General features: G+C 47.1%; 1 protein-coding gene and 2 long non-coding RNA genes across 3 annotated transcripts; 2 read left to right on the forward strand and 1 right to left on the reverse strand.

Moving 5' to 3' along the window:
* The first annotated feature begins 16,137 nt into the window (after positions 1-16,137).
* Positions 16,138-17,306, forward strand: LOC113127116 (uncharacterized). The gene is made up of 2 exons (XR_003295380.1): positions 16,138-16,832; positions 17,027-17,306. It is a non-coding gene; the product is annotated as an uncharacterized LOC113127116 (long non-coding RNA).
* Positions 17,307-18,647: 1,341 nt separating this feature from the next.
* ftcd (formimidoyltransferase cyclodeaminase) lies at positions 18,648-23,890 on the forward strand. The gene is made up of 14 exons (XM_026301338.1): positions 18,648-18,800; positions 19,571-19,754; positions 19,831-19,959; positions 20,309-20,397; positions 20,725-20,904; positions 21,416-21,553; positions 21,695-21,826; positions 21,906-21,967; positions 22,046-22,172; positions 22,253-22,414; positions 22,523-22,566; positions 23,033-23,171; positions 23,485-23,580; positions 23,649-23,890. Exons 1-14 carry the CDS (start codon positions 18,747-18,749, stop codon positions 23,730-23,732), a joined length of 1,620 nt encoding a protein of 539 aa, XP_026157123.1. The 5' UTR covers positions 18,648-18,746; the 3' UTR covers positions 23,733-23,890.
* On the reverse strand, positions 22,830-23,654 carry LOC113127114 (uncharacterized). The gene is made up of 2 exons (XR_004463269.1): positions 23,463-23,654; positions 22,830-23,196 (listed from the first exon to the last, which is right to left on the reverse strand). It is a non-coding gene; the product is annotated as an uncharacterized LOC113127114 (long non-coding RNA).
* Positions 23,891-24,341: the final 451 nt, after the last annotated feature.

A 24,341-nucleotide genomic window follows, 5' to 3' on the forward strand; every position in this document is an offset into this window, starting at 1 on the left:
AGTCATTGCCGTAAATATACTAAAACAGATATCAATACTCATGGTTATAAATATTTCCACTCTATTTGGCGATTATCGTGTTTTAAGTTGCGCCTCTATACTTCCCATGATGCTTTGCGTGCTGTAAAGAGGAAGATGGCGGTCAGTTAGTTAGCTGTGAGCTACAAGCTAAAGCTAAGCCTCCACTTTCCACCTGTTTTTATTCACCTTTAGTCAAAGTGTCTGATTAAAGCGGCAGAACTGACCAGCTGCTGTTTGCGGTGAACCCATGGGTGCACAGACAACTGACCCTGGATCAGTGTGGCCCTGAAGGAAACTTAAAAACAGCAGGACTCTTAATGAAGTTCTGCATCGTCTGTTTGCTCTGGTTTCTAAGTGGATTCATGGAGCTTTATTGTGGAGGGACACAGGAGATAACGAGTCCACCAGCTGTTGTAAGTAAAAGGTTTGGTTTCTTGTTTTCTCTTCACTGTTTTTTAAAATCCAGTTTGAACTTTGAGCAACTTTGTGCAGTTATTGCGCTAATTCGTCCCCTGAGCTGTTCTGAGTCAAAATAAGAGCCTGGTAAATTAAATTTAAATGACTGAAGCTTTAAGGTGTGACAGGTCGGTGGTTCTTTAGTGAACTGCCGACCCCAACATTAACACCAGCTACCACTAAGAACAGACAAATTTGTCAGTGCTGCTGTTAGTGTCTCTGTCAGTGCTGCTGTTAGTGGTTCTGTCAGTGCTGCTGTTAGTGTCTCTGTCAGTGCTGCTGTTAGTGTCTCTGTCAGTGCTGCTGTTAGTGGTTCTGTCAGTGCTGCTGTTAGTGGTTCTGTCAGTGCTGCTGTTAGTGGTTCTGTCAGTGCTGCTGTTAGTGGTTCTGTCAGTGCTGTGCTGCTGTTAGTGGTTCTGTCAGTGCTGCTGTTAGTGTCTCTGTCGTCAGTGCTGCTGTTAGTGGTTCTGTCAGTGCTGTGTTGCTGTTAGTGGTTCTTTCGCCAGTGCTGCTGTTAGTGGTTCTGTCAGTGCTGCTGTTAGTGTCTCTGTCAGTGCTGTGTTGCTGTTAGTGTCTCTGTCAGTGCTGCTGTTAGTGGTTCTGTCGCCAGTGCTGCTGTTAGTGTCTCTGTCAGTGCTGTGTTGCTGTTAGTGTCTCTGTCAGTGCTGCTGTTAGTGGTTCTGTCGTCAGTGCTGCTGTTAGTGTCTCTGTCAGTGCTGCTGTTAGTGGTTCTGTCGCCAGTGCTGCTGTTAGTGTCTCTGTCAGTGCTGTGTTGCTGTTAGTGTCTCTGTCAGTGCTGTGTTGCTGTTAGTGTCTCTGTCAGTGCTGCTGTTAGTGGTTCTGTCGCCAGTGCTGCTGTTAGTGTCTCTGTCAGTGCTGCTGTTAGTGTCTCTGTCAGTGCTGCTGTTAGTGTCTCTGTCAGTGCTGTGTTGCTGTTAGTGTCTCTCAGTGCTGTGTTGCTGTTAGTGTCTCTGTCAGTGCTGTGTTGCTGTTAGTGTCTCTGTCAGTGCTGCTGTTAGTGTTTCTGTCAGTGCTGTGTTGCTGTTAGTGGTTCTGTCAGTGCTGCTGTTAGTGGTTCTGTCAGTGCTGCTGTTAGTGTCTCTGTCAGTGCTGCTGTTAGTGTCTCTGTCAGTGCTGTGTTGCTGTTAGTGGTTCTGTCAGTGCTGCTGTTAGTGTTTCTGTCAGTGCTGTGTTGCTGTTAGTGGTTCTGTCGTCAGTGCTGCTGTTAGTGGTTCTGTCGTCAGTGCTGCTGTTAGTGGTTCTGTCAGTGCTGCTGTTAGTGGTTCTGTCAGTGCTGCTGTTAGTGGTTCTGTCGTCAGTGCTGCTGTTAGTGGTTCTGTCGTCAGTGCTGCTGTTAGTGGTTCTGTCAGTGCTGTGTTGCTGTTAGTGGTTCTTTCGCCAGTGCTGCTGTTAGTGGTTCTGTCAGTGCTGCTGTTAGTGTCTCTGTCAGTGCTGTGTTGCTGTTAGTGGTTCTGTCAGTGCTGCTGTTAGTGGTTCTGTCGTCAGTGCTGCTGTTAGTGGTTCTGTCGTCAGTGCTGCTGTTAGTGGTTCTGTCAGTGCTGCTGTTAGTACTGCAGAGTATCTGCAGAGTATTTCTAAACAGAACGTGTGTGGTGACACATGAAGTCATGAACCGGGCTGAGGGGAACTTTTCCAGGATCGTGTTGTGTTTGCAGCCTCTTCCTGACCAGATCATCCGTACTCACATTACCCGCAATCCCCCTCCCATCGGCCCGGTGTCGGCCCGACGGTGATGTGATGGATTACATCTCTTTTCCACACGTGTCTGTGAAGCCGCAGGCCGACGATGGAGGCTGTATGTGCCGTGACCACGGCAACGAGATGGAAACCTGCCCGGTCCTGCACGGAGGGAGGACTGACGTGAAGGAGCGCTCACCGCAGAGCAGGAGAAAGAAAATAAGAGCAGGAAATCTGGTCAGAATGAGAGCGCTCAGCTGGAATTTCAACCTGTTATGTAACACGTGCACGCTCCCACTGGGAACCAGTAATGAGAAATGGGACAACTGGTGGGTGAGGTAATGCCCAGTGTTCAGAAAACACATGTGATTCCAGAAGATGGTGTCAGGGCTTCTCCGATGGTTTTCACACATCTTCAGTGACAGTCCCAGAACTGGGAACTGGTTCTGCTTTGGCCTGTTTATCAGGCAGAACAAACCATTGATCTGTTGTTGCATTTTTTTTCTGTTCAGTAAATATCTGTGGTTTCATTGGACTGGGCCCTCGGTTTAGGATTCCTGGTTTTTACTCAAACATGCACCAGAATAGAAAGAGCCGGTCGTCTTTGCTCGTCTTGCAGCTTCATGTTGTTGTTTTGGGGGAGCAGAGCAGCGTGGGATTCGTCCTGACCACCAGGAAATTGCAATTTTTTCGGTTTTTAGCAGGAAAGTGGAGGAGCGTGGGAAGGAGCCGGGTCCAAAGACAGGGACAGGCCTCACTGGGCTCTGCAACGGAAAGTGACAGACCATAAAATCAGGTTGAAGCCGATGAAAAGTATCACTCCTGTAATTTCAGACTGGGCATAAAAAAGCAGAGTGGAGGTTTGACGTTTAAACCCAAACCAGAGTCACCTGACGTTCAGAGTTGGCTCTGAGCGTCAGGTGACTGTGCAGGTGGTGTCTGACACACTGTTAGGACATTTCCTCCAACCACACTCCGCTCTGTAATTACATGTCATAACATCTCCCCGTCTGGGTTTCAGTTAAACAGCCACAATAAGTTTCTGTTCAGACTAACTCTTAAGGTTCCTGGACTGGTTTTTATTTTGGAATTAGATGTGAAATTAAAAATCTGAGTAGTAACAAGTGAAATAGTTTCGCAGTAGAAAGTGTATTTTCAGATGTTGACTCAGGATATTAAAAATGATTCGGTGGAGACCTGGAATGTTCTTTGTCCTCCAGTCACAAACTGCTGCTGCTGCTTTCACAACATGCTGGAAGTTCAGAGCTCAGACCAACTTCAGTCAGATATTCTTCATTTTCAGGCAGGAAAACAAAAACCCTCCTGAAGCCGAAGTGGATCAGCTGCTCACTTGAAGAGGGGCATGCTGGGAAACTGACAGCTGCTTTGCGTTTGGCTGCCGGGCGCCAGAGCAGCAGCAGCAGCAGCAGCAGCAGCTGTGACCCCGGTGCAGCCGTGTGATTGATCAGGTAGAATCTGAACTGTTTCTTTCTGCTTTTCTGGTTCCACACACAGGAGACTCTGACAATGGAGGTGGCATCACCGTCATCGCCCCACACCCCCACCCCCCCACTGCTGCCATGCCTGGACGTTTTCACACATTTGTCTGAGAAAACGTTTCAGGCTCATGAAGTTGCAGGGCGTCACATCTGTCCTATCCCAGAGGCCAAAAATACATCTGGTTCTGGTCCAGGACACGTGATGTTTCCTTCTCCCACGCTCAGTAAACGTCTCTTTATTAGCAGCTGTTTTCCAAACAAAAAGCCAAATATCTGCTGGTTCCTGTGAAGATTTCATTGTTGTACATGATGGGAACCAAACTTTTGATCAGTTAAAGGAGAAAACTCTCAGCAGATTAACTGGTGAAGAAAATGCGGATGAAGCTACGTATGAAGCAGATAAAATTAGCTCCATACCCACTAATACAATAACACAACAGCAACAGTGCGGCACTTTACTTTCTGAGACTTGTTTCACTTGGTTACAGTTTGGAGTTTTACTAACATTTCAGATAAAATCTTTAAAAAGTGTCTGGAGCTCTGGGCTCATTTCTTCTTCTCGTTTTAAACAAATCAGAGTTTGTGCAGGTTTTAAAGAGGAAGAAAGAAGTTGCGGACCAAAACTTTAACAGAGACATAAAAACTGCTGGACCTGTCGCTGCTGCTGCAGAGGAGACACTTCATGAATCAAACTGGTCTGAAACCTGATCCTGGTACTGGTCTCTGAGACTCTCAGAGCTGAATTAAGTCCATGTGAGGCTGGAAACGTGTTGCCGAGGGCGACAGCAATGTCCGAGGGTCACCTGGAAACACTCACCTGCTTCCTGGAAAAGCTTATTCTGAGCCTAACAGGATTGTGGGTAAATCTCTGGGATCATTTCCTGAGAAATGATCAGCCTGACAGTCTGAGGTCTGGGAGACCAAATGTTGGTTTTGGCAGTTGTGGCTGCGAAGCCAAACACGGATCACTTCTTTCCAAACGGGATCTGCTCTCCTCAAACATCTCAAGAGATTTAAAGTTGATCCACAAATATTATTTTTCTGAAATCTGACTTTAATAAAAGCTGGAGCTCAGACCAACAGTACACAAACATATTATTGTGATATTATAATATGAGGAATGTTCCTGACCTGGCCCTTTATTTACTCAAATGTTGATCAAATCTGAAATATCGGCTGCCAATCACTGAAGCTACTGGTTTGAAGTTTATTTATAATATTGATCTGATGTGATTGGAAGTTGATGAAAGTGATGTGATGAGATCCCACTCTGCTGAGAGTAAAGAAACACAGAGTGAAGCTTCTTCCCTCACAGAGGATCTTTGGCTGACAACAGAAGTAAGCATTCCCCTACAGCTTCTTCTTCTCTTGAGATTTGACGGCAGGGGGTGAACCAGTTTACAGGTGTGTTACTGCACCTGCCGCCCCTGCCCACAGATCCTTGACCTGCCGTCAGGACTCTGTCCTCGTCCAACTGCTCTGAGGTGTTTTCCACCATCCCCTCACCCTGTTTCTGTCCTTGGTCTTTGCTGCAGGAATTTTGAGGTCCCTGGATGTTTGGTTGTAAATTGTATTCTCTGTGTTTCAGCTCTGAATGTGTTCGGATGCTCTGGTGAGTGTTTGTGTCCTGGCAGATTGTGAATCTGTTGTATTTTCTCCTGCACGTTACTAGTCTGTGTCGAGAGGAACCAGCGTTCATCATCCGTTTTTTTTTCTGTCTTTATTTGAGGCCCCCCCCCTCATTTTTCTATGGCTCTAGTTTTTTCTTGTTTTTCTTCTCTAGATTGAACCTTCAAATTCCAAGAATTTCACTTTTCCCAACAGTAATGGGCTTGTTGTGTAATGTCTTGGCTTAATTTGTGCCATCGGTCCCTTTTTGCAAAGCGTCTGATTCTCAAGTCACGTTTCCTGTGCTCGCACCATGTTGGCTGGTGTCCCTCACAGCTGACCTGCTTTTGATTTAATTGGAGGGCTAAAAATCTTTGACCTGACTTCTGTCTGTCTGGGTCTGTGACGCGGTGCAGGGTCAGTTGGTCTTCATGTGGGCCATGACTACAAACCAGATCTGTGGACATTTTGTGTCCAGAAGAATTGTGTTGGTGCTGAAACTGACATTTCTTTTGTTTCCATGTTTAACGTTTCCATCACAGTTTTTAGATAAATTTGCATTTCTTCAATAGACCAAATAATTTGTTGAATGCACATTTGTGAAGTTTGTCAGACAAGGCTGAAGGTGAAGCCAGAATCCTGCAGAAACAGCAGGCAGAGTTTGGATGATCCAGATGTTTGTTTTGTTCTACAGGCCACAGGAATAAAAGTCAAAGCAAAGACGTGAAATAAAAAAAACTATTTTCACAGGTTTAGTTTGTCTCCAGAAGGAACCGGGTCAGTTAAACCTTCAGGAACTATAAAAGGAGTGTGGGACGTTGGGGGAACTAAGTTGGGAATAATTAAAATAACTGTACAGATATGGTTGTTTTCAATGTCCTAATTATAGATTACTGCAATAAAAAAAAAAGTATTTTAGAAAATACTGAAGATTTTCTGTGTATGAAATGAAATGTCTTGACTTCACTGGCAGATCCTTTCTAATTCATCATCCAGAGTTAGTCAGTGTTTCCCGACGTCCCACCTCCACATGCCCTGACCTGGCTCCCAATCTCAGCTAGAGACTGTCATTTGCAGCACTTTAGCATGGAAATGTGAATTAGTTGTCAGATTTTGGCCTGTGGTGTCAGAGGAAAACCAGACGAGCTTCAGTTGACAACACGTGGACAAGGAGGAAGACCATGTGTAGAAAGAACCTGAGACAATGTTTGTCCTTGAGCTGCAGCACTGGAATCCATCAAACCCAGTTACATAACCCAGGAAAGACTTTGTCCTTGATTCCAGGGGGACATCAAAGTCATCGCCACAGCCGGGCAGATTTCTTCTTCTGTGGTTATTTCCACATCAGTCTTTCTGATGGTTGGCCTTGGAGAGCAGTGAGCGTGACCCCCACCATCAAACACAAATTGGGTGCACTTACAGCACCAGTTCAACAATAAACCCAGTGAGACCAGTCAGATAACCCAGCTAAGGTTGTAGAAATGTCCCAACATTCTGTGTCTTTGCCTTTGCAGTGTCTTTGCAGTGTCTTTGCAGTGTCTTTGCAGTGTCTTTGCAGTGTCTTTGAAGTGTCTTTGCAGCGTCTTTGCAGCGTCTTTGCAGCGTCTTTGCAGTGTCTTTGAAGTGTCTTTGAAGTGTCTGCCTTTGCAGCGTCTTTGCAGTGTCTTTGCAGTGTCTTTGAAGTGTCTTTGCAGCGTCTTTGCCTTTCCAGCGTCTTTGAAGTGTCTTTGCCTTTGCAGCGTCTTTGCCTTTGCAATGTCTTTGCAGTGTCTTTGAAGTGTCTGCAGCGTCTTTGCCTTTCCAGCGTCTTTGAAGTGTCTTTGCCTTTCCAGCGTCTTTGAAGTGTCTTTGCCTTTGCAGCGTCTTTGAAGTGTCTTTGCCTTTGCAGCGTCTTTGAAGTGTCTTTGCCTTTGCAGCGTCTTTGAAGTGTCTTTGCCTTTGCAGCGTCTTTGAAGTGTCTTTGCAGCGTCTTTGAAGTGTCTTTGCAGCGTCTTTGCAGTGTCTTTGCAGTGTCTTTGCAGCGTCTTTGCAGTGTGTTTGCAGTGTCTTTGCCTTTGCAGCATCTTTGAAGTGTCTTTGCCTTTGCAGTGTCTTTGCAATGTCTTTGCAGTGTCTTTGAAGTGTCTGCAGCGTCTTTGCCTTTCCAGCGTCTTTGAAGTGTCTTTGCCTTTCCAGCGTCTTTGAAGTGTCTTTGCCTTTGCAGCGTCTTTGAAGTGTCTTTGCCTTTGCAGCGTCTTTGAAGTGTCTTTGCCTTTGCAGCGTCTTTGAAGTGTCTTTGCCTTTGCAGCGTCTTTGAAGTGTCTTTGCAGCGTCTTTGAAGTGTCTTTGCAGCGTCTTTGCAGTGTCTTTGCAGCGTCTTTGCAGCGTCTTTGCAGTGTCTTTGCAGCGTCTTTGCAGTGTGTTTGCAGTGTCTTTGCCTTTGCAGCATCTTTGAAGTGTCTTTGCCTTTGCAGCGTCTTTGAAGTGTCTTTGCCTTTCCAGCGTCTTTGCAGTGTCTTTGAAGCGTCTGCAGTGTCTTTGAAGTGTCTTTGAAGTGTCTTTGCCTTTGCAGCATCTTTGAAGTGTCTTTGCCTTTGCAGCGTCTTTGCAGTGTCTTTGCAGTGTCTTTGCAGTGTCTTTGCAGTGTCTTTGCCTTTGCAGCGTCTTTGAAGTGTCTTTGCCTTTCCAGCGTCTTTGAAGTGTCTTTGAAGTGTCTTTGCAGTGTCTTTGCAGTGTCTTTGCAGTGTCTTTGCCTTTGCAGCATCTTTGAAGTGTCTTTGCCTTTGCAGCGTCTTTGAAGTGTCTTTGCCTTTCCAGCGTCTTTGCAGTGTCTTTGAAGCGTCTGCAGTGTCTTTGAAGTGTCTTTGCAGTGTCTTTGCAGTGTCTTTGCAGTGTCTTTGCAGTGTGTTTGCCTTTGCAGCATCTTTGAAGTGTCTTTGCCTTTGCAGCGTCTTTGAAGTGTCTTTGCCTTTCCAGCGTCTTTGCAGTGTCTTTGAAGCGTCTGCAGTGTCTTTGAAGTGTCTTTGAAGTGTCTTTGCCTTTGCAGCATCTTTGAAGTGTCTTTGCCTTTGCAGCGTCTTTGCAGTGTCTTTGAAGCGTCTTTGCAGCGTCTTTGCCTTTGCAGTGTCTTTGCAGCGTCTTTGCAGTGTCTTTGCCTTTGCAGTGTCTTTGCAGCGTCTTTGCCTTTCCAGCGTCTTTGAAGCGTCTTTGCCTTTGCAGCGTCTTTGAAGTGTCTTTGCCTTTCCAGCGTCTTTGAAGTGTCTTTGCCTTTCCAGCGTCTTTGAAGTGTCTTTGCCTTTGCAGCGTCTTTGAAGTGTCTTTGCCTTTGCAGCGTCTTTGAAGTGTCTTTGCCTTTGCAGCGTCTTTGAAGTGTCTTTGCCTTTGCAGCGTCTTTGAAGTGTCTTTGCAGCGTCTTTGAAGTGTCTTTGCAGCGTCTTTGCAGTGTCTTTGCAGCGTCTTTGCAGTGTCTTTGCAGCGTCTTTGCAGTGTGTTTGCAGCGTCTTTGCCTTTCCAGCATCTTTGAAGTGTCTTTGCCTTTGCAGTGTCTTTGCAGTGTCTTTGCAGTGTCTTTGCAGTGTCTTTGCAGTGTCTTTGCAGTGTCTTTGCAGTGTCTTTGAAGTGTCTGCAGCGTCTTTGCCTTTCCAGCGTCTTTGAAGTGTCTTTGCCTTTGCAGTGTCTTTGCAGTGTCTTTGCAGTGTCTTTGCAGTGTCTTTGCAGTGTCTTTGCAGTGTCTTTGCAGTGTCTTTGCCTTTGCAGCATCTTTGAAGTGTCTTTGCCTTTGCAGCGTCTTTGCAGTGTCTTTGAAGCGTCTTTGCAGCGTCTTTGCCTTTGCAGTGTCTTTGCAGCGTCTTTGCAGTGTCTTTGCCTTTGCAGTGTCTTTGCAGCGTCTTTGCCTTTCCAGCGTCTTTGAAGCGTCTTTGCCTTTGCAGCGTCTTTGAAGTGTCTTTGCCTTTCCAGCGTCTTTGAAGTGTCTTTGCCTTTCCAGCGTCTTTGAAGTGTCTTTGCCTTTGCAGCGTCTTTGAAGTGTCTTTGCCTTTGCAGCGTCTTTGAAGTGTCTTTGCCTTTGCAGCGTCTTTGAAGTGTCTTTGCAGCGTCTTTGCAGTGTCTTTGCAGCGTCTTTGCAGTGTCTTTGCAGCGTCTTTGCAGTGTCTTTGCAGCGTCTTTGCAGTGTCTTTGCAGCGTCTTTGCAGTGTGTTTGCAGCGTCTTTGCCTTTCCAGCATCTTTGAAGTGTCTTTGCCTTTGCAGTGTCTTTGCAGTGTCTTTGCAGTGTCTTTGAAGTGTCTTTGCAGCGTCTTTGCAGTGTCTTTGCAGCGTCTTTGCCTTTCCAGCATCTTTGAAGTGTCTTTGCCTTTGCAGCGTCTTTGAAGCGTCTTTGCCTTTGCAGTGTCTTTGCCTTTGCAGCGTCTTTGCAGCGTCTTTGCCTTTGCATTGTCTTTGCAATGTCTTTGCAATGTCTTTGCAATGTCTTTGCAATGTCTTTGCATTGTCTTTGCATTGTCTTTGCAGTGTCTTTGCAATGTCTTTGCAGTGTCTTTGCCTTTGCAATGTCTTTTCATTGTCTTTGCAGCGTCTTTGCCTTTGCAGTGTCTTTGCAGTGTCTCTGCAGTGTCTCTGCAGCGTCTTTGCCTTTGCAGTGTCTTTGCAGCGTCTTTGCAGTGCCTTTGCAGCGTCTTTGCCTTTGCAGTGTCTTTGCAGCGTCTTTGCAGTGTCTTTGCAGCGTCTTTGCCTTTGCAGTGTCTTTGCAGTGTCTTTGCTTTTTGCAATGTCTTTGCAGCATCTTTGCTTTTGCAGTGTCTTTGCATTGTCTTTGCAGTGTCTTTGCAGCGTCTTTGCAGCGTCTTTGCCTTTGCAGTGTCTTTGCAGCGTCTTTGCCTTTGCAGTGTCTTTGCAGCGTCTTTGCCTTTGCAGTGTCTTTGCTTTTTGCAATGTCTTTGCAGCATCTTTGCTTTTGCAGTGTCTTTGCATTGTAGTAGCCTTTGCAGTGTCTTTGCGCTTGAGTTTGTGCACTCGTTCTTTTGTAGTAGTCTCTTGTCTTTTGAAAGTCAACAGGAAGTGTTCAGTCAGATCAGACGTCGGGTCGTAGTTTGTCATTATGAGTTTCAGTTCATCAGCTCAGAAGCAGCAAAAGATGACATTAAGTGAAAAGTATCAATGAAAAGTACAAATAGTAAAAAACGAGAGAAAACATTTGTCTGAGCTTCTTTTATAAATAATTAGTGGACTTTTGAAGATGCTATTTGTGCCATTTCTTTTGCAAAACAATGCTGTTATTAGACGTATTTGACAAATGCTGGAAAATATTTTGTGGTGCGAGAAAAAAAAACCTTTGAGCTGCTGATTTCCATGAATCTAAGTTCTGTCTTTGCTTGATTTTGGAATTTGTTAAAAGGGTTTTGGGATGAAAATCCACGTGTGACCAAGTGTCCTTTATCAAAGTCACAGTTCCACATCTGTAACAAAGCAGACAGCTGGAAAGCAGCTGTGAGTCCGGCTGGTTTCACTATGGACAGACCTCCGGCCTTCCCTGTACTAACATGGCGGCTGTGCTGACATGTGACTGCAGTGGTATCAATGACCCGCTGGTGGCCTGATAACGTGTTTGGTGCAGTGATGGTATTCAGCTGGCCCCCCGAACCCCCCCCCCCCCCCCTCCACGGGCACACGGCCTGTTTTTAAACCCACATCTGTAAAAAGGTAGAGGACTGTGTTGTTTCTTTCACAGTAAAGGCAGATGTGCAGTCGCACGGAGCTGATGTTCCTCTGAGTGTCAAACAAAAGCCTGAACCAGAACCAGATCTTCCAAAAGACATCACTTAATCAGCGCTGGCCCCTGGATCTCCCACAGGGGCCTCATCCAGGACCCTGATTGCTCCAACAGACGCAAACCAGGGCCAGATAAACGCTGATTGTTTGAGCAGAGTGAGGCTCGGCATGGCTGTCGGCGGGTTTCAGTGCCCAGGAGGGTGATCCTGATCGGAGGAGGAGGGGCCCATGTGTGGAGCTTTCACTCGCCTCCAGAGCTTGTGTGTGGTTGTAATTAGGCTGTTAGACGCTGGGACGGGACGCCTCCGGCAGCTCTGCCTGGCAGACCTGACCACAGCAGAGCCGTAAACATCTCTGAGCCGCGGAGCACGGCCAGTTCTGCATCAGCCCAAGAGCAGCTTCAGCAGGTTCTGTGCAGATCTGCTGAGGCCCCCGGGACCACATGGGGCCACATGGGGCTCGGTGTTTTATTAGTAAGTTAAAGAGCTGTAGCAGGGCATGGCTCTCATTTCTTAGAGGGAAATCCCTGCCAGAAGAGCAGATACTAAAGCCCTCTTTGCTGCTTTAACCCTTTCCACCTGGGACCAGGATCTGCTTCAGCTTTTTAAGGTGTTAAAAGACAATCCTGCCGATTTTGTGTGTGTGTGTGTGTGTCACTGAGTCCAGATCCCATCCAGAGACTGACAGCACCAATGAATGTGTGTGAATCCAGAACCTGGTTCAGTTTATTGGTCTGTGCCGTAGACCTCCATTATTGTCCAAAAACTATTAAAAACAGCAGGGAGCCACACTGCTGACCTGGCTCACATGGTTCTTCCTCACCAAGAATGGGAGGCCCGTCTTTTTCCAAAAACCAGCTCCAGGCACTGAGAACAGTCCTGATCCAGCATAAAACTTGAATGATGTCCACTGCTCCACTGTACGCTCCACCCGTCCAAACACAAACTTTTCTCCTGCAGAAACAAACTTGTGAGCTTGTCGACAGAAACTGAAATAAAATCATGTTTTAATGCTTTAAATCACTGATCACCTTCTGCAGACTCACATTTTTCATCGTTTCTCCTTCAGGTCTCTTCACCCATACAGGACAGCTCAGCAGCTGCGGACTCAGCACCAGACCATCTGCAGCTGCCGCCTGAGTTGCAGAGCAGCAGGGTTCAGTGTTTCCTGCAGCTGTGACAGTGGTGTGAATTAGCAGTTGAAGCAGTGAACGCACCATCGGCCCCAAAGTGAACCTGGAGACGTGTCCACACCTGGATGAGCTCGGATCCTGGTGGGTCTGCGTCTGTTTGAGTTGTTTTCATGGCCAGTTCATCCTTTCATCACTCTGTTCTCCACGTTTCCACTCGGCTGCTCTCACCACTGTCATTACAGGGAAATTAGATTATTGTCGCAGGGGAGGCCTCCGTCCAACCCAACGCTGCACCCGCCACACCGGGATCAGCCTGGGAAACGCTGCCGCCGATTGGTCCTGACAGGTCTGAGCTGATTGGCTGACCATTCAGAGGTGGGTCAGTGGAGCCAGTAAACACATCATGGTAAACACTAGACCCACGTTCTTTGGCTGCAACAACATGGACACTGAGCTTTAAAATGCTGCCGCAGTTTGTGCCAAAATCCATTTTTCCTGGAGTCAGCTCTGACCACACAGACTCAGGGGTAGGTTCAGCATGACGTACAGTCTCCAGGCATCTCGTTATCTCTTCTGAGACACCAGCAGAACTTCATTCAGATTCCTGCTGTTTTTAAGTTTCCTTCAGTATCAAGGTGATCTAGTAACAGTTGTCTGTGCATCCATGGGTTCACCTCAAACAGCAGCTGATCAGTTCTGCTGCTGCTAATGTAGCTGGGGGTGAGGGGGGGTCCTGATGGTTCCTGTCATTGTTTCCTGTTATTACTTTAGTCTCTCATCATCCTGTTTGTCGGGGGTCAGCTGTGCCCACCAGTTTGACACCACCTAACACACCTTCATAGACTATTTGGGAATTGTTCCTGATAACAAGTGTGAGCTTTTGTAGTTTTGGGGTTCACCGTCTCTTTTGTAAAACACAGACTCACTCACAGAAACTCACGTTAATTTAATTCTGAGTGGCTTCGAGGTAATTTGAGTCCATGTGAAACTGGACATGTGTGCCATAAATAGAAAATGTGGAGTTTTCAGCCTGATCTGTTCTTCCAGCTGCGTTTCCACTCTGAGCTGTTTCCTCATGTGTGTTTTTAGTTTTACTCCCCGTTGTTTTTCAAGTTGTTTCCTTTTGGAAAGAACCTTGTGTAAGTCGCTGCGGAGACACTCGACATAATCTCTGCTGTCATCACTTCTATCATCGCTGTCCATTTTTTCCACTTATGATTTTCTTTTTGCTGCTAACGATGAGCAGATGTGCAGGTTTATCTGAAAACCCTCGGGTCTGTTGGTTTGTGGATGGTTTGGAGCGTCCCCTCATTAGCCCTGAACAGAAAACCTTCCTCTGTGCGTCTGACGACTTGTGATAATTGTGTTTGCAGCTTCTGCAGTGGAGAAGCTGCTGTAACACGACTGTTCCTTGGTCGTCAGAAACCGAAATGATCAGGAACTGAAGTGTTTTATTCTCAGAGCTTTAGTTTCCTGTGGCAAAGTGAAGGAAAAGAAACAGCCACTAATAGCAATAAAAGGCCTTTAATAATAGTCTCACACAGTAAAAATGTCGCTGCTTCCTCTGGACGTTATTATCCTGCTCATCTCACTTCTGTGTTCCAACGTGTTCTGGTTTCATTTGAGCCCAGAGAAACAAACGTGGGTCAGGTCAGTGTCTGCTCTAAAGTCAGTGCAGCTGAAAATCAGTCGACCAAATGTCCAGTGGATCGTTTCTTATATGAACTTCCCAGCATGCACTTCTTCAGGGTCACAGGTTCCCCAGAGATGATTTGAAAAAAACTAAACTTGATGAAACGGTTCAGTGTTTTTATTTATGTCAGGGTGTAGTCATGTGATTGATTTAGAGCTAGAAATAAGTGCTTGGACAGACGGTGCGAGCTGGTTCCTGGTGCCGGGACTTTGGTTTTGGTTTGTTGTTGTGAAAAAAGACGTGAAGGCGGACCACCTGATGGTGGTTTCTGTCATTAACTCCAGCTCCTTCATTGTCGGTTGCATTTCAGGCCCAGGGCTGGGAATGGCCTGCTGTGCTCCCAGTGCATGCTGGGAAAGAGCCCAGTCCCTGATCGCCTGGAAGCAGAGATGATGAGTAACGAAAGCCGAGAATATTCTTGTGTTCGGGTCCCGGTTGGTGTCGCTGGTTTCGTGAGCCACAGACTCAATGTGAGAACGTGAGGAAACTGCCGACGTGCAGAGAACATCTCGCTCTGAGCTCGTCTCTGTTTCTCCGGTTTCCTCATGTGTGTCTGTTTTCTGTGGTGAGCCGCCTCAGGGCCAGATCTGATGGGACTCAGCGATCCATCAGTGGAGGAAAACCCCGAACCTCATGAAGTCACCAAACCGCGCTCTCTGCCTCCACATCTGTTTCTAGTCAGAAGAGGTCCGATGGGATCCTTCACGGTTTAATGTGATCCAGACTCCTTGCACCGTCCCCGCCCACACACCCCCACAGAGGAAACACTCCCCACAGCACGGGGGCCACAGCGGGATGATGGGTTATGTAACTCCGATAATGAAGTCCTGAACAGTGACACACAGCACAAACTAACATCGCAGACCAACAGTGGATTTACTGTAGGATCCCAGTCCTTATCCTGGTCCTGATCTCGGTCCTGGGACGGTGAATTTCTGCTAATTATTCCCTGAAATCCTGATTCAATCTGACACAACAGCTGCAGTTAAACAAGCTGCTTCAAAATCCATCAGATCTGATTTGTTACCTCACATCTGATCTGGAACCAGAACCATTCGTCAATAAGTTGATCAGAAGAAAACTGATAATCAATCAATTTTCTGGTCGTTGTTTCTGAATCTCTGGTTTTAGAAATAATCACAGCTGCAGCATGAAGTCCAGCTCCTTCCCTGTGTTTCAGGCTGCAGCAAACCAGGTGAACGACCTCCTGTGCTCCCAGTGCATGCTGGGATAGAGTCCAGTCCTGAGACCCTGGCAACACAGACAGTGGGGAAAATAAAGCAGAGACACCATGTTCTGAAACACATGACCAGGATCCAGCATGTGCATGTTTTTAACTGTGGGAGCTCCTCACCTGGTCTCAGCTGGACCAGCTTGGACCTGCCTGCACTCTGGTCTGTCGGGTGTTGACTGGCAGCAGGTCTGTCTCGCCACATATTGACAGATGGGATAACCTTGGTGATAAAGATGCTTCGGGTTTCGCTTCAGGTGGACTTTACCTGGACTCTACGTGGACTCTGAGTGCATAAATATCCTGGGCTGGTTTTATGCAAGAATTCGGACGTTTGTGGTCTGTGGACTCTGGAATCTGGGGGCAGTTTCCTGGTGGAACCTCTGATCCTGAAAGTTTTATCCCAGAGAAAATGAAACCTGCAGGGAAGTTGCTGAGTCTCAACTATGTCTTTGATTTGCAGCACATTCAAAGTTGTTTGTGTTTTAGCTGAGTATAAAACAGCAGCACATTAGAGACAGTGGGGGGCAGCGCTGCAGCACAAAGCCTGCCTCATATTAGATAGAAGAAGATGAGACTGAAGGTCTGAGAAAAGAGCAGATCCTGTTTTTGTGATACCTGGATCTTCCCTTTGTTGACGGTTCACCTGAAGAACTGCAGACGACCTCTGACCTCACATTATCAGGTGTAGGCACTGAAAATCCCCAAGGTTGGACTGAATGGAAACAAAGTGCTAGACTCTGTCAAAGACTCTGTGTGACTGTGTTCATGTCTTTTCTTTTGTTTCCTGTTTGGCTGAAACTGATTTCATGTGTTAGCTCCATGTTTCCCTCTGTTTGAATCTGCTGGAGACATTTTCTCTGATTTATGTTAAAACTTTTGGTTCATGCCAGCGACAGATTTTAACACTTTCAGACCATTTCTGAATATTTGCCTGTTGTGCAGAAACCAGCTCCACACGTCGCTGTGAGCAGAGAGAAGCAGGTAAAAAGTGACGTCTGGAGCTGGTTTTTGGAAACAGACGGGTCTCCCATTGTTGGTGAGGAAGAACCATGTGAGCCAGGTCAGCGGTGTGGCTCCCTGCTGGGTTTTTAATAGTTTTTGGACAACAATGGAGGTCTACGGCTCAGACCCATAAGCTGAACCAGGTTCTGGATTCACACACAGAGAAAATCACTGACTGCTCCTTTAAGCTTCATGTGTTTCTGTCAGGACTCTGGACTCTAATGTGCTTCTGTTAGTTGATTTTATACTCTTGGGTTTTACAGCAGCTGAGGTGGATCAGTGTGAACAGAAACACCTAAAGCGTAAAATGTGGGTTCTGTATCAGTGGAGTCAAACGGGTCAACTGAGTCTTGGTGGGTCCGTGCAGCTGCTGCTCTGTTCTGCCAGCTGTTGCTTCATGTCCTCGGAGCCTCTTCATGCAGCTGCTTTGTTTCCAGTCCCCAACAAGGAAACCCTCAGAGTCTAAAGCAGGAGGTCCGAGTCCACCCCCCCCCCCCCACACACACAGCTGGACCTGGACCTGGACCAAAGACCGGGGAATGTCCTCCACTAACACAGAACTAGAACCAGCAGACAGGTTTTAATCTAGTTCAGAAGGACAATCCTGTTAATGTGTGAGAAGGAAATGTAACATCTGGATCTTTATGAATAATGACGAAATCTGCCTCCTCATACAGGTCAGAGGTCAGAGGTCAGGAGTCTCTAGTGGTCTCTGAAATTTCCAGGAAGCTGGGATCTGAGCTCAGGTGAAACAGGAAGTAGGAAGAACTGTGTTGGTTTGTGTTGGTGTGGACTTTCCTGCAGGTGTTTCCTTGTTTCCTTCCTTTCTTGTTTTTATACTTTTATTCTGATTTTCTCTTCTGTCCTTTTCTTCTTCTGTGATTTTCTCGTCCTCTGCATCTCTGCCGGGCCGTTGCCGTGGTAACCCACATGATGTCAGGATGCTGTTGGACGCTGCGTCTGATTCTCTCTGCTGTTCCCTGAGGTTTTCCTTGTAAGCCAAACACAGCTCAGGCCAACCAGCCGTCCAGCGCTGCTTCGTGCCTGGACTCATACTGGTGCTGGTGATTTAATTTCCACAGCCAGTCATCTGCTTTGAATGGTCTCAGCACCAGAAACAGTCCAGAGTGGAGGGAAATTCCTTCAGCCTGTTGGGCCTGAGGTTCGGAGCATCGGATGAGTCAGTCCGTCCTGTTCAGAAACAGAAAACACCTGTAGCCCCAGAGAACGAGAAAAAACCCTGCTGCTGCTGCTGCTGAGCCAAGCTGGTCACATCATCTCCTACATATGGTTTGGTCCAGTAAGGACCTGTGCGGTTGGCATCTCAAAGTCCTGTTAAGGCTCAGCACGGAAAACCCAAAAATCAGCTCCTGAATGTGATTTCAGTGAACGAGAGAATGCATGAAACTGGGTTGGCCTGAGGAAACTGGGTTCCTGCTGCTTCAGGCACCTTCAGCGTCGAAGCACCGGATGGTGTCTGACACTGTGGCAGGTGCAGCAGGTCTCCAGGCTCTGGCCTGTTTCTGGAAATCCCTCAGACCTGCGCTGGACTTTCTGCAGGTTATAACAGTAAGTGAATGCAACAGAAGTGTAGAAAAGGGAAGAGGTCAGAGTGCTGACCTCCCGGGAAAGCAGCAATACCAGCTTAAAAACCAAAGCAAAAGGTGGTTCAGCCTCAGTCCTCCATGCTGCTCAAATCAGGATTTCTGCCAGTGGGCTTTTGAACCCTGGAGCAGCTGCAGCCGCCTCCTTTTCCATCCACATGTTTTATAACTGAAGGGAAAACGTTTGTTACTGATCCTTCAGCCTTAAAGGACAATTTCAGGTTTTTGTTCTAGCAATGAATCTTCGTACCGTCAGAGCAGCATGATTCAGTGTCCTGTTGACAGGAAGGGTTCCCAGCCCTGAGTCAACCGCACGAAAATCAGACTGATGGTAGAACAGCTCTGTCGTCTCCAGCTGCACCGGCACGCTGGACATCGATTCACTTTCATGTCGACCTGAGAGGTTTAGCTAGAAATGTTACATATGAAGACATGAACCCAAAGGTGAGACAGCAAGTCAGTAAACAAACATGGAGCTAGTTCAGTAAAAAGTGTGGAGTGTGGCGCCCTCTGCTGGTGAGTTTCTCAACTCACTTGTCCTTAGAATACATCCACCTACCAGTGGTGATTAAGAGACAGGTCTTAGACCCAGTGGTCAGTTCACTAGGAACCTTGGTCTCAGTCCTGCAGTGTGTTCAGCTTCAGCCCTGGACCTGAGCTGTTCACACGTCAGTCACAGCTGAAACAGGGAGGTGATTTAAAATTTGGCTGAATATTTAGTTTGTCTGAGCTGTGGACTGTGATCGGTGATTAATGATCAGTGATCAGAGTGAGGTTGATTTGCTGATGAGCCTCAGTGCAGCTCACCCTGCTGATAAAGACCAGGCTGTTGCAGACGCTGAGCTCCATCACCTCATCTGCTCAGCGTCACAGTTCATCCAGAGAGCTAATGATTGACAGGCGACCTTCACACCGAGCAGCCTTTTCAGTGTTAATGATTGAACCCAGCGGGCGCTGGATCAGTGACTCTGGGGTTGTGGGTTTATTGATTTGGGGGTGGTCCTGCAGACTGTGGATGAGCAGCTTGACTTGTGTTTCTCTCTGTCTGCAGACGCCATGGCTCAGCTGGTCGAGTGTGTCCCCAACTTCTCCGAGGGCCGAGACCAACAGGTGAGAGCAGATGTTTTTGTTGTTTCACATAAACAGCAGGTTTGTTCATGTTTAGTTCAGTTCATTTCCTGTCACAGCTGCACTCCTACGCTGATTGTGTGTAACTGACCGTGAGTTGACGACTAATGAACTTTAAAGGTAAATGTGTGAGAGGAGAGTGTGGACGGGCTGAACAGGACTGAGGCAGACAGCTCTGCACCGCTGATCGTTTTATTGAGCCAAGTGTAACGTCAGTGACCGGAGCGGTGTCAGTTTCACTCAGACTTTATGAGAATTTCCAGCAAATGAAACAAAGAGGAGCTGAACATCTAGGACAGGCTGAACTTTGACCTCTGACCCCTGCTACTCCACGTACTTGGGCAATAGTTAAACATTTCACCAGAATGAAGTTTGAACTGTTCAGGTTTCAGACTGGCCCTAGTTGGAGAGCCAATCCAAAAATAGACTTTACCAAAGCAGCGAGTAGAACCAGAACCACAGTCAGCGGGTCAGCAGGTACCATGCACAGGTTCTGCAGAGACTGTGAAACAGGCTGAATCTAATTCAGGGTTTTGCAGAATCTTTTGTTTTTTGGTTGATTCAATCACGTGATCCAAAATGTTTGCAGACCGGAGCCAAAGAACAAGTTAAAGATGAATGATCACACAGTACAGAACCACATCTGTGCAGGAACAGGTGAAGTGCTGGAGCAGAAACAGGTCTGAGACAGAAAAGTGTGGGTGGAGCTTCCTACAGGGAAAACCCATCAGTCCTGGTTCTGTGTGTTCCAGGTGATCGATGCCATCTCTGCTGCCATCTCCGGCACCCCCGGCTGCAGCCTGCTGGATGTCGACCCCGGGGCCTCCACCAACCGGACCGTCTACACCTTCGTGGGCTCCCCTGAGGCGGTGGTGGAGGGGGCTCTGAACGCCGCACGGCAAGCCTTCAGCCTCATTGACATGAGCAAACACTCAGGTGAGCGCGGGGTTCTGCTGCACACCTGGAGGGTTGATACAGGACGAAGTGTCTGACATGTGCGTTACCTGTCCAGGTGAACACCCTCGGACCGGAGCCATGGACGTCTGTCCCTTCATCCCCGTCCAGAACATCACCATGGACGACTGTGTCCACTGTGCCAATGTCTTCGGGCAGAGACTGGCAGAAATGCTGCACGTGCCAGGTGAGTCGTCACACCTGACACACCTGGTTCTGAAAGAAGAGAAGAATAAACTTTAGTCTGATGGAGCTCGTGAACAAAATACCCAGAAACGTGACGTCAAAACATTTTCTCATATAGAACATTAATGTTTAGTGAGATTCTGGTGCCACCTGTCGTGGCGTCACTTCAGGTGTGTTCGAGTCTCCTTGTTTATTGTTTGCAGCTTCAGGCCCAGGAACATGTTGCTGTGGAGTTTAGACCGTCGGTGCAGAACATGTGCAGTTATTGATTGTTGGTTTAGTTTTTTATTAGATATTTTTTGTTACAACACAGACACTAAACTTTATCAAATAAACCGTTTCCTCCTCAGTGTATCTGTACGGAGAAGCCGCTCGCACACCGTCCAGGAAGAGCCTGCCATCGGTGAGAGCCGGAGAGTACGAAGCTTTACCTGACAAGGTGAGACCTTGAGAACCAATCAGAGTCCTGCTCAACAGAAGGAGAGAATAAAGCAGGTTTCACAAAAAACAACATGGAGAAATTGGTCTCCAGAAAATCTGACCAAGTAGATCATCACAAGATGAAGATGTTCAACGGATGAAGTGACCATTTCAAAATAAAAGTCCAGCATATAAGCTGCATGTAAATCATTGAGAGCAGGAAATTTCACAGTAAAATTATGTAATACATGAACCTCGAGTAGAGACACAACAAAGCAAAATATTTTCCCATGATGCTTTTCAGATGTGGCTTTGTTGAGATGTTGGTGTTTTTTATGCTGTCCAGCTCAAACATGACGAATGGGTCCCAGACTTCGGCCCCGCGCTCTTCGTCCCGTCCTGGGGGGCCACGGTCACCGGCGCTCGGAAGTTCCTGATCGCCTACAACGTGAACCTGATCGGCACCAAAGAGCAGGCGCATCGCATCGCTCTGGACATCAGGGAGCAGGGTCGAGGGAAGGACCAGGTGTGTGCTGGGACTTTGAGTCACCTTTGGACTTCTGAGTTTTTTCTCCTGCTGCTTTTTGTCACAGTTTAAAGATTTATTTTCCTCATCTACTTATTAATCTTCACTAGTCACCAACAGTCTCTCTAGCATCTTATTTCCAGTTCACATCTCACTGCGCTCACTGACCTCCGTACTTTATCACTGTGCATGTTACTTATTGTGTTTCTGATTGTTTAATAACTTGACTTTGTTCATTTCAGCTTGGAACCAAACTTTATGTAAACTGGCTGCTTTGGTAACGTCTGTTTTTGGTTGTTCTGGTTTTTGTTTTTCTCCTTAAAATTAACTAATGTGCTTCCTTGAATAAATCCCCTAAAACACGACGTCACCAACGGCCTGGTGTTGTGGTGGGAAATGATTCTGTACTCACTGGGGAAATGAGCAGGTCTAAAGATTCTGTGTTTCGTTGGAGCAGATTTTCCATTTGAAACGGTTCTGATCTAATTGCCATGGGGATCTGTGTGCACAGCCCGGGCTGCTGAAGAAGGTGCAGGGTCTGGGCTGGTACCTGGATGAGGCCCACCTGGCTCAGGTGTCCACCAACATCCTGGACTACGAGGTGACCCCCCTCCACGCCGTGTATGAGGAGATCTGCAGGGACGCAGAGGTCAGAGGTCACTGCAGCAGCTGTGAAACACAGCATCAGTGTTTTTGATGCGTTCAGAAAAACCAGTGGCTGCAGCAAAGAAGGTGAAACATGTTTGATTGATTTCCTCCGTTATTGATCGACAGCGTGTTGTTTGTTCAGGAGCTGAAGCTGCCGGTGGTCGGATCTCAGATCGTGGGCCTGATCCCTCTGAAGGCTCTGCTGGATTCTGCAGACTTCTACATCCGCAGAGACGGACTCTTCGTCATCGAAGAGGAGCACAAAGTCCGGCTGGTGAGCAGAGGTTTTTAACAGGAGGCAGCTGTTTTCATCCCAGCGTCTTCTAACGTGTCGTTTGTTTGTTTGTGATCAGGTGATCAGTAAACTGGGCCTCGACTCTCTCGCTCCGTTCAACCCGAAGGAGAGAATCATAGAGTGAGTGTGACACAGTTCGGTGTTGTCGTCCCTGTCGTCCACAGCTGTGACGCCTCACTGTTGGTGTTACCTGTGCAGGTACATGGTGAGCTCACAGGAGGGCGGCCACCTGGTGTCTCTGTCTCTACAGCGGTTTGTTCACAGCGTCGGAGCTCGGACGGCAGCTCCCGGAGGAGGATCGGTTTCTGCCGCCATCGCTGCTCTGGTACGAGTAAATCTCCGCCTCCCCACGTTGATGACAGCACCTCAGAATGAAAAACACCTCTTTCCGTGTGTGTCCTGCAGGGAGCGGCGCTGGGCACCATGGTGGGTCAGATGACGTACGGGAAGAGGCAGTTTGAGAACCTGGACCCTGTGATGAGGAGGCTCATTCCTCCGTTTCATCAGGCCATGAATGACCTGCTGCACATGGTGGACGCCGACTCCACGGCCTTCAACAGCTACATGGTGAGGACGACCTGTTTACAGCACAGAATGACAAAAGAAAACACAAATCTGCACACAGACCTGTGTTTTCTCCTCATATGTTAGAACCTGTTTCTGTCTGTGTCGCAGGCGGCGCTGAAGCTGCCGAAGAACACGGCAGAGGAGGCGAAAAGGTGCAGAACATTCAGAGTATTTCTGAAAATGCAGTTTAGTGCTGCAGGTCGATGTATACAGACTTTAATCGATCTAAAGCCACCAGGGGGCGACAAACATGCAAATTCCTGTTTCCTGTCAGGCTGAAATAGATACACTGTCAGAAATAAATCTCAAATAAGGAGCATGTGATTAAACTGTCACTGGGAAACACGAAGCTCCAGGTTCTTCAGGTCTCACTTTTATAGTTTTTTAATTTGCAGCAATAAAACGTCCTGCGACATTTTTAGTTTCAGAGTAAAATGATGTTTAATGTGTTTTATTCCTTTGAGTTCAAACTGCTCCTGCCTGATACTCTGTTACATGTTTCTGCCGCTGGTTGTTTGTGTTGTTGTTGTTGTTGTTTGTGTTGTTGTTGTTGTTGTTGTTGTTGTTGTTGTTGTTGTTGTTGTTGTTGTTGTTGTTGTTGTTGTGTGCTGCTGTCAGGAGACAAGCTGCGATGCAGGAGGGGCTCCAGCGTGCCGTCGCCGTCCCGTTGTCTCTGGCTGAGAGGATCAGCGTCTTGTGGCCTCCACTGAAACAAATGGTCGTCCACGGCAACATCGCCTGCAAGTCGGACGCTCAGGTGAGGCTCCACCTGTCGTCTCCACCTGCACAGACAGATTCTCAGACTTCATTTTGCCCCTGTCTTCTACTGTACATGTACTGTACATTTCTCACTCAATATGTGAATCTGATTCTTTATATTCAAACAATAAACAGCTCAGCAGTTGATCCTTTACTGGTTTGTGCTAAAACGTCCTGAACAAACCTTAATTAAACCTTAAACCTCAGATAAACTTTAAATAAACCTCAGATAAACTTTAAATAAACCTCAGATAAACCTCAGATAAACCTCAAATAAACCCTGTCCAACCTGTCCTGTCTGCGGTTTGCAGGTCGCAGCTAAAGCTTTGGAGGCAGCTGTTTTCGGCGCGTACTTCAACGTCGTGATCAACCTCAGAGACGTCGCGGATGAGGACTTCAGAGTGGCGGTGAGTGTGTGCTGTGCGTTTCAAACTGAAGCCTGAGCTTCGTTGCTGACTGTTGTTGTCCGCCGCAGACTGAGAAGAGAGCGGTGCTGCTGCTGCAGGAGGCGAAGGACTGCGCCGCCGCCGTCCTCGACTCTGCTGAGAAGAGGAAGTGACATCACAGTCAAATCAGACTGACATGAATCATTTGGAAAAGCAAAGGAACGAAAGATTTGCTGCTTTGTAGAAACACCTGGTGTTAATTGTCTCTACGCACCAAACTGATGAAGAAATATTGTGCAGTTCACAACATAAAGAGTTTTATTTGATATGAGTTCTTGTCTTATTCTGTCTTTATTTTTACTGTCTGGCTTGTTTTTAACACTTTTTCACTTTAATCTGTTTTTTCATGTTCTCGCCATTTTTTATAGTGTAACTCAGCTGATTCATTGATACATGTTGCTGCTGTCGTCTCCAACAGGTGGAGGTCATTGTTGTTGTCGTTGTTGTCGTCGTTGTTGTTGTTGTTGTTGTTGTTGTCGTCTGCAACAGAATCAGACGTTTAATTAAAGTGAGAGTAAACAGACATATGAGGATTTAAAGGATGGGAAAGTAAACACAGCGTTTAAGTTGATTTATCCAGTTGAACATGTTACATAATGGACTTGTCAACAGGAGGTTACCTGTGTCATTTACACAGGTAAAGAAAATATTTGTCTTCCTACTGTTAAACCTGTGTGTTTGCTGCGGCTCAGTTTTTAGTATTTACTGTGATTACTGTGATT

The sequence above is a fragment of the Mastacembelus armatus genome, chromosome 2 (genome assembly GCF_900324485.2).
Source record: "Mastacembelus armatus chromosome 2, fMasArm1.2, whole genome shotgun sequence".
NCBI lineage: Eukaryota > Metazoa > Chordata > Actinopteri > Synbranchiformes > Mastacembelidae > Mastacembelus > Mastacembelus armatus.